This window comes from Lathyrus oleraceus, chromosome 5 (assembly GCF_024323335.1).
Source record: "Lathyrus oleraceus cultivar Zhongwan6 chromosome 5, CAAS_Psat_ZW6_1.0, whole genome shotgun sequence".
Classification (NCBI taxonomy): domain Eukaryota; kingdom Viridiplantae; phylum Streptophyta; class Magnoliopsida; order Fabales; family Fabaceae; genus Lathyrus; species Lathyrus oleraceus.
This window is the reverse complement of record NC_066583.1, coordinates 225,138,007-225,146,959: the sequence shown is the minus strand read 5'-3', so window position 1 is coordinate 225,146,959 and position 8,953 is coordinate 225,138,007. Positions and strand designations below refer to the sequence as shown.

The 8,953-nt window shown below is 35.4% G+C and overlaps 1 protein-coding gene across 1 annotated transcript; it reads left to right on the top strand.

The window, feature by feature from the left end:
• Window positions 1–1,914: 1,914 nt before the first annotated feature.
• Window positions 1,915–8,357, top strand: LOC127083154 (protein transport protein SEC23). Its single transcript, XM_051023403.1, has 12 exons — window positions 1,915–2,799; window positions 2,896–3,069; window positions 3,382–3,543; window positions 4,634–4,776; window positions 5,114–5,189; window positions 5,335–5,507; window positions 5,614–5,695; window positions 6,021–6,098; window positions 6,693–6,854; window positions 6,926–7,189; window positions 7,402–7,506; window positions 7,676–8,357. The coding sequence occupies exons 1-12, from the start codon at window positions 2,080–2,082 to the stop codon at window positions 7,820–7,822; spliced, it is 2,286 nt and encodes a 761-aa protein (XP_050879360.1). The 5' UTR covers window positions 1,915–2,079; the 3' UTR covers window positions 7,823–8,357.
• Window positions 8,358–8,953: the final 596 nt, after the last annotated feature.

The following is an 8,953-nucleotide window of genomic DNA, read 5'->3' as shown; positions in this document are numbered from 1 at the left end:
AAAAGCAAACACACATGTGGCCACGGTGTTTGACCGTACTAAAGGTTGGTATAGTGTTGGCGAGTCCATGGATCACAATAAGGGCATGCCGATGAGATAATGAGTCGAACTAGATAGAGGTTGACGCGACTGCGGAAAGTTCCAAGTCTTTCGTACGCCATGCTCCCATGTCATTGCGGCATGTTCAAAGGTTCGAATGGATCCACCCTACTTGCTATCTAACGTTTACAAAGTCACCAGCCTATCAAATGTTTATAAAATTAGTTTTTCCGTAGTAGCAAAAGATGATTACTGGTCAGAATATCAAGGGGACATCGTCTGACAAAACGGAGTTATGCGAAGGAAGAAAAAGGGTCGCCCAAAGCACCCGCATTCGAACCGAAATGGATACGGCGAACAAAATGGTTAGATTATGTAGTTCATGTCGTCAGTCAGGTCACAATCGTACTAACTGCCCTAGTGTTGGAACGAGCACAACCAGATAAATTCAAATGTACCTCTGTTGCAATATATGAAAAACTAAGTTTATTTCATATTATACGTTTGTGAGGAAAATACCATTACATAAACAATAACACAAACAATTAAAAAACTACAATACAAAAGCTATGTGATTACAATCATCAAAACAATTTTGAACATGTAATGCATCATCCTATGAGCGTCTTTGTCAGTCTTAATATTCACTCATTCACGCACTTCTCCATTTTGGTTGAACGTGGACACAAACCATTTGATCATTCTAATCCTTTCACCATCTCCAATTTCTCCATCTAACCAACTGTTCAACGTCCGATTAAGATGTTCAAATGAATCTATATTCTAGAGTCAAATCTTTATCGAAGACGCAACAACGGAAAATATTAAATCGGCATTTCGCTTGTGAATGTATTCAGACATGGTTAAAACACAAAAACTTGAAGGAGAAAGGAGTTGAATGAAAGAAAATATGGTAGTAGGGGAAGATTTTATGTGAAAAATATTGCATCCAAGGCGAGGTATTTATACAGAAGAGATATAAAATGCATGCGCCAAAAGGTTAGGCGCCTAACATGTCAACACATGCAGGCGCCATAGACATTGACGCCTCCTATTGTGAATGAGACAAATAGAAAAAATACAACTGGAATTAACTAAAATAATATATATATATATATATATATATATATATATATATATATATATATATATATATATATATAATAATAGAATTAAAGAAAAAAGATCATACAATAAAATTGTATTAAAAGAATATTGATATTTTTTAAATAATAACTATTACAAATTCATATAGACAATAATTATAAAATCTCATATTTTCATAGGGATAATATCATGATTTTGGATATTTTCTCGCATTCTTCTATTTACTTTGTATCTCCTTGTTAACTTTCATTCTATTTACTTTGTATCATATTATCCTTTTCCTTTCTTAATGAAGAAATAGAATGATATTAAGAGAGATACAGAATAAAAAGAAGAGAAAAATGAGAGTATCCATTCCCGTTAATATAATCCTATAGAATTAGTTAATTGAAAAATATTTTTTACATTAATACATATATATGAGGTGGGACCTCACAAAAATTGCATTATTTATGATGCAATAAACCACATTTACCAATTAAAATAGCATATAAAATAATAATAAATTTAATGTACTTATTAACAAAATATTCATTGCACACGTTAAAAAAATAAATAATCAAAACTAATAAAACAAAATCATGTGCATGCTATATATATATATAATTTATGTTTAAGAAATAATTTTTATTTAAAATTGTTTTTGATATTTAATTTTAATATTGTTTATGAGTGTTTTAGGTAAGAATGTTTTAGGATTAAAAATAAATAATATATAAAAAAAGAAAAGAGTGTAATTTTATTAAGAGTGAAAAGGTGATTGATTAGTATTGGCGTTGAATGTGTGTTGTCATTGTTTAACATCATTGTGCACAGCGTTACGGTTCTGGTCCGTCCGAGCAAGCAAGGGTGTAAACCAGAGAGAAATAACCCTTTGCATCTCAATTCCCAAATCAAAAATCAAATCGTTCTTAATCAGACTGTAACAAAAGGATGTCGGAGATTGCCAGCACAGATCCCGAAGGCGTCGACGGAGTTCGCATGACATGGAACGTTTGGCCACGAAGCAAAGTTGAAGCCAGCAAGTGCGTCATCCCTCTCGCCGCCACCATCGCCTTGATCCGCTCTCATCCTGACATTCCCCAACTCCCTTACGCTCCTCTCCGATGCAAAACCTGCACCTCCGCCCTCAACCCTTTCTCCCGCGTCGACTTCACCGCCAAGATCTGGATCTGTCCCTTCTGTTATCAACGGAACCATTTTCCTCCTCATTATAACGCCATCTCTGAAACCAATCTCCCTGGGGAACTTTACCCGCAATACACAACCGTTGAATACACCATTCCTCATTCCGATCCTAACCCTCCTCCTTCCCCTGTTTTTCTCTTCCTCCTTGATACTTGTATCATTGAAGAAGAGATCAATTATCTCAAATCGGCTCTTGGTCGTGCGATCGGCCTTTTACCTGATAATGCTCTTGTCGGTTTTGTCTCTTTTGGGACTCAGGTTCAGGTTTATGAATTGGGATTCTCCGATATGTCTAAGGTTTATGTCTTTCGTGGTTCCAAAGAGATTCCTAAAGATCAGATTTTGGAACAGCTTGGTCTTGCTTCTGCTTCGGGAAGGAGACCGATTAAGGGTGCTCCTTTCCCTAATTCTGGTGTTTCCCGTTTTTTGCTGCCTGCATCTGATTGTGAATACACTCTCAATGCGGTAATGCCAATGATAAAGCTTATTTGATTGTCTCTTTTTTACTGCCATGATGAATTGTGATGATTCCGTTTTTTATTCTTGTGTTTGTTTTTTCAGCTGTTGGAAGAATTGCAGAGAGATCAGTGGCCTGTTCCTCCTGGCAAACGCCCCGCTCGCTGCACCGGTGTTGCATTGAGTGTTGCAGCTGGATTGCTCAGTGCTTGTGTTCCTGGGACTGGAGCTAGAATTATAACTTTGGTTGGGGGACCATGCACGGAAGGACCCGGCACGGTATACCATTATTCTGTTGGTGTATTTTTTTTTATTAATTGGTTGTTTTTATGCCATGGCTTTTGTTTTGGGTGGATAGAAAACTAGCTAGTGTTTGGAAAATGGTGTTCATCATTAATCAAGCTTCAGCATTAGGAGTGGAATGATTTGTTAGGTGTTTGATATCCAAGTTTCAGGGCAGTGTTGTTAGATACTGCACTTGCAATAAAATTATTGTTAGGAGTGGAATGATTGTTTTTCTTGACAATCACTGAATAATCCATACATAGAATATGGCTGATGCTGGGATTTTGATTTCAAAATTCTTTGCAGATTGTGTCTAAAGATCTATCTGACCCAGTGCGCTCTCATAAAGATCTTGATAAAGATGCAGCGCCTTACTTTAAGAAAGCAGTCAAATTTTATGATGGTCTTGCAAAACAGCTGGTTAGCCAAGGTCATGTTTTAGATGTCTTTGCATCGGCACTTGATCAGGTTTGTGCGACTTTAATAATTTTCTCATACTCTTGTAATTATCTCTTGTTAGTTGGCTATGGAATGCATGTGTGCACATCATAAGTTGTGTGCTCAGTAACATTTCTGAAGCATGTAGTTTTGGTTTTTCTTATCATCAAATATAGGACCTCTTTGTTTTAGCTTTAAAAAAATGGATTTTTTCTTTGTATTTTCAAAAATAATTTTGATAAAAGTGGTTTTTAAAATATTAATAGTTATTCAAACCAAATTTTCATTTGAACACTATAAAAATCATTTAAAACAAAATCTGAAACAAACGGGCCCATAATATTACCATGCAACTCAGTTTTTCCCAATTTTACATTAGAACGTATCTAATTCAGCATGTCTGCTGAGTGGTTAAACAGTTTCCATCCTTCAGTTTTTTTGAAAATGTTCTTTTTAAACAATTTTGCGTGCACTTAGATAAGCTTTGAAATGAAACAAGTTATTCTTTTATGTTTTTATATAGATATTCCAAATGTCTAAATTCTTTTTGATATATAGTTGAGTTAAAAAGTACTTTTTTCTTAAAATAAGCCTAAACAAATGGCCCTTAACATTACAGCTGGAATTGGTTTTCTTGATTTAATTTCATAAGTATACCTTATATTATATTCTTTTTTTGGTGATACATTAACTAGAACCATTTTATCCATAGCATTCCTCACGAGAAAGTTTTTGGGCTTACTTAACTATAGATTCTGAACTTACTTTTGGTTCTCCCTAACTGGCAACACATGGCGACAAGACCTGTTAATCTATATAATTCAATGTGGTTAATACATCCATCTTGGTGTTCATATTGACGGTATTGGGTTTACCAATTCATTTATCTTCTTGAGAGTGAAGCTGGTAATGTTTTAAATTTCAATCTTGAATTCCTATTGTGAATTGCCAGGAAGTTTTTGGTTATGTTGTGCAGAGTATTTCATGAAAATTGTTAGTTTGTATATTGTCAAATTGTTGCATTAAATTTGAAAAACTGTTGCATTAAATTTGAAAAACTGTTGCATTAATTGTGCTCATTTTTTGTTTTGTCCTGATTTATGGTTGTTTTAAATTTAAGGTTGGAGTTGCAGAAATGAAAGTTGCAGTTGAAAGAACTGGTGGCCTTGTTGTCCTGTCTGAAAGTTTTGGTCATTCAGTCTTCAAGGATTCTTTTAAGCGTGTTTTTGAAGACGGGGAGCAATCTCTCGGTCTTTGTTTCAAGTGAGCATTCTCTCATTTTAAGTGTTCTAATGATATTTTATTATTATTTAGATACTTACATTTCTCTGTCTCCTTTAATGTCCCCTCCTTGGCTATTGTTATTTCTTTCTTATTTTTTCCGTATTACTTGTTGGGTGCTGCAGATAATTGGTGCCAAGTGATGTGCCAACATAGTTGGGCTGTCTCTTGGCCTAATGATACTCTTTTTCTTACCGAGATGCTTTTGCACTATAACTTTTGTTTAATTAAATTCTGCCCCCTTGTCTCTTTTTCTGTCCACATATATTTCCCTATCCTTTATCAGACACGATTGCTGCTAATCGTGTATATGTTTCAGTGGAACCCTTGAGATAAATTGCTCAAAGGAAATCAAAATTCAGGGAATCGTTGGACCATGCACATCGTTGGAGAAGGTTAGATGATTTGATTTATGCTCCTAACTCTTCATTTTTTGTTGCTTATTGATTCTGGAACTAGTGACTGTGTTGGGTCAAAGAACTAAGACTAGATCATAGCATGGTATTTCTGGATCTTGATTGTTACCATCACATATTGCAGAAAGGGCCTTCTGTTGCTGATACTGTCATAGGAGAGGGGAACACAACAATGTGGAAGATGTGCGGCCTTGACAAGAGTACATGCTTGACTGTGTTGTTTGATCTTTCATCAAGTGATCGTTCAAATACTCCAGGTGCTGTCAACCCACAACTGTACCTGCAGTTCCTTACAAGGTTATGTTGGGGAAATTTCATAATTAGGATCTTAATATAGTTTTGATTGTCTTTCCACTATCTCCTTGGGTCTTGAGCATTAATAATGGTCATGGTCTTATTGCAGTTACCAAGGCCCAGATGGTCAATTAGTGCTTCGTGTAACAACAGTAACTAGAAGATGGGTAGATAGTGCTGTTAGCTCTGAGGTAGTTCTGGTCTTTTTTATGTCTGGCTATTGATGGCAGTTCGTTTCTCAATGTCATAGAAATATTTGGAAAACCTAAATTAAAATGCTGTAAAAAAGCATGAAATGTTTACTCTTCATGCTGATAAGTATGAGTTTCAAGTTATGTCATATGCAGATCCCGAATCTAAATGCATTTGCATTTATGTGTATTTATTATGTATATCAATGAAGTTAACTGAGACATTTGCAGATGCCTAATCTATAGACAATTATTTATTTATATTGAGATTCTTAAATTGATTAGTTGTGTGATTTCAAATTACTTACATTATTTTGCTATTCAGGAATTGGTCCAAGGATTTGACCAAGAAACTGCTGCAGTGGTAATGGCTAGATATGCTTCTCTGAAAATGGAGACAGAGGTATGAGATAAATTTTATATTCAGATTTGTTAGGATATAGATAGTGATTAATTAGAGTAGTTAAAGTAGTTAAGAGTTGTTGTAGAAGTAGTTAGTTAGTTGAGGCTGTTATATGACTATTTGTATAAATAAGAGAATACAATGTAGAGTAGTTCACCTTTGAATATTGTAATTGTGAATAGGGTATACTCTATATCCTTGAGCAAGAGATTCTCTCCTATTCTATCCTAATTCTTAATAAAAGTGTTATTTTTATGGAATCCAACTCTTGGGTTCCTAACAAGATTAGTATTAGATTTTATTTGCTTAGCTGCATAAAATTGTGCAACTAGCTAGTGGTGAGTAAAACATGAAATTGGGCGAATATCTAGTGGGGAGTTTTAGTAAAACATGAAATTGGGCAAATGGCTTTGATATTGATGATTTTGATGAAGATTGCGCTTGTTCAATCATTTTGCTAATAACATGCTACAAATAACCGTTTTATCTAGTGTGAAATTCAAGTTGTATTTGTTGGACGTTTATTAGCTGTGTCAAAATTTCAAATCTACTTTTGTATAAACATTTTTCTGAGCATCAATTTTGTTTGATCAGGAAACATTTGATGCCACACGGTGGTTGGATAGGTTCCTCATTCGCCTCTGTTCTAAGTTTGGGGACTACCGCAAGGATGATCCATCATCTTTTACATTAAATCCATCATTTTCTCTTTTTCCCCAGTTTATGTTCAATCTGCGACGCTCACAGTTTGTACAGGTACTTGTTATTGTTGTTTTCTTCCTGCTTTGAAGTCCTGCTTGTTAGCTAATGGTTAAATCTATTGACAGGTTTTTAACAACAGTCCAGATGAGACTGCATACTTCCGCATGTTGTTAAACCGGGAAAATATTAGTAATGCGGCTGTCATGATTCAGCCATCTTTAATATCATATTCATTTAATTCACTGCCTGCACCAGCTCTGTTGGATGTGGCTTCCATTGCTGCAGACCGGATTCTGTTGCTAGATTCATACTTTAGTGTGGTTATTTTTCATGGGATGACAATAGCTCAATGGCGCAACTTGGGATACCAGAACCAACCAGAACACCAGGTTTGTGTGCAGCCATATCCTGCTAAAGAAATTGTTATTACCTGATAATTCTGCTCACAGATTATCTTTAGATTTTACGGTTTGATCATAGTTACTTTCTGTTAGTTTTTAATGGAAGTAATTTTTACTTCGAGGCATTTTCATAGTTAGTGTCAAGTAAATTTACCATTATTCCTTTTTTTCTCCGCTGCTAACTTTAATTTATGGTACAGGCTTTTGCACAACTATTACAAGCTCCACAAGATGATGCCAATGCAGTAATTAGAGATCGGTTCCCTGTTCCTAGATTGGTAGTGTGTGATCAACATGGTTCCCAGGTTGGTATAATTTAGCAATCTCAATCTGAATGCTATTTCTCTAATTTTTTCTTACCCAAATTAATTCAAGCCAGGAGCAATACTGCAGAGTATTATAAACTTTTCGCAATATATTATAAGTGTTTTCATAGTAGGAAACTTATCATGGTTTCATTGGTGTCTTTTACAGGCTAGATTTTTATTGGCGAAGCTGAATCCGTCAGCAACATATAATAATGCTCACGAGATGGCTGCTGGTTCAGATGTAATCTTTACTGATGATGTCAGCCTTCAAGTTTTCTTTGAGCATCTGCAAAGGCTGGCTGTCCAATCTTGAGGGCAGGTAATAGGAGAGACTAACAGCTTATGGATTCTAGACTTTGGTTTGGGGAATTCACCAATGATGTGTGTCGTGCATTATGCTGTTGCATTCAGTTATTTTTCCTTTCTTTCCTTTGTTCTTATCAAAGAGAAGATCAGAGCCTGCATGAATCGAAGAAATAAGGGAAGCAAGACCTGAAAATAAATGATTCCAAAGTAAGTTGAGTTTGTGGATTGCGGAAAGAAAGGATACGAATCGAATTTAAAGTTAAGAGCTGCCTGATCTGCGACAGCAGCATGGCAAATGAGGGAGATATTTTTGTTTCATATTTTTCCTATTTGTTTTGGGCCAGATATTTAATTTTTGGGTTCCTCATTAGTGTTTTTACTTTTACATGCTCCCTAGATTTGCCAAGTCATTTTGTCATGTTGGAATTTGATCAGTTATTCTCTCTTTACACTGTCTTGTACTATATATATTGTGAAGTAAGCATACAGGACTCGTCATCATGGTGAAATGAACATTGCTGTTTGGTCGCAATTTTTGTTCATTCAAGTTTGCGTAAAATCTCTAAGGGTTAAAATGCAATATTGGTTTGTCTTTTAAAGATGTGTGGTTTTAAGTAAAATTATTATACCTTTTCAATTCAGCAACTTTGATTCCAAGCTTAATACTTCACCTTATAAAATGTGTTTGCTGCCTTGGGTAATATTTTTAGGCATTGAAAGAGTAGGGACGATATAAATAATGATTTTTTGATTTAGGTCACAACTCTAATTTGTTCGGTGCCTATATCCAAACCACTACTATTAATCTTTTGTTTTGTAGAAAAAACTAAAATGTTTCCGTTCCTGGCAGTAAGCTCAATGATGTCAACATCATTCTCTTTTACTCCTAATGCTTTCGCTCTAAACTACAAAATCTTTTGCAATGAACTTGACTGTATTTTAAAACCAAATAGTAAAAACCAATCTTCTTAATTCCATCTTATTGTCCGTGCACCGAAGAGGCAAGGTGACGTTTGCCTCACATTTGACGAGGGTCCAACATCCAGGTGCTGGGCTAGTGCAGCAACCCAGATGGTTACTCTAGGCAAGGTGACGTTTGCCTCACATTTGACGAGGGCCCGACATCCAGGTGCTGTAA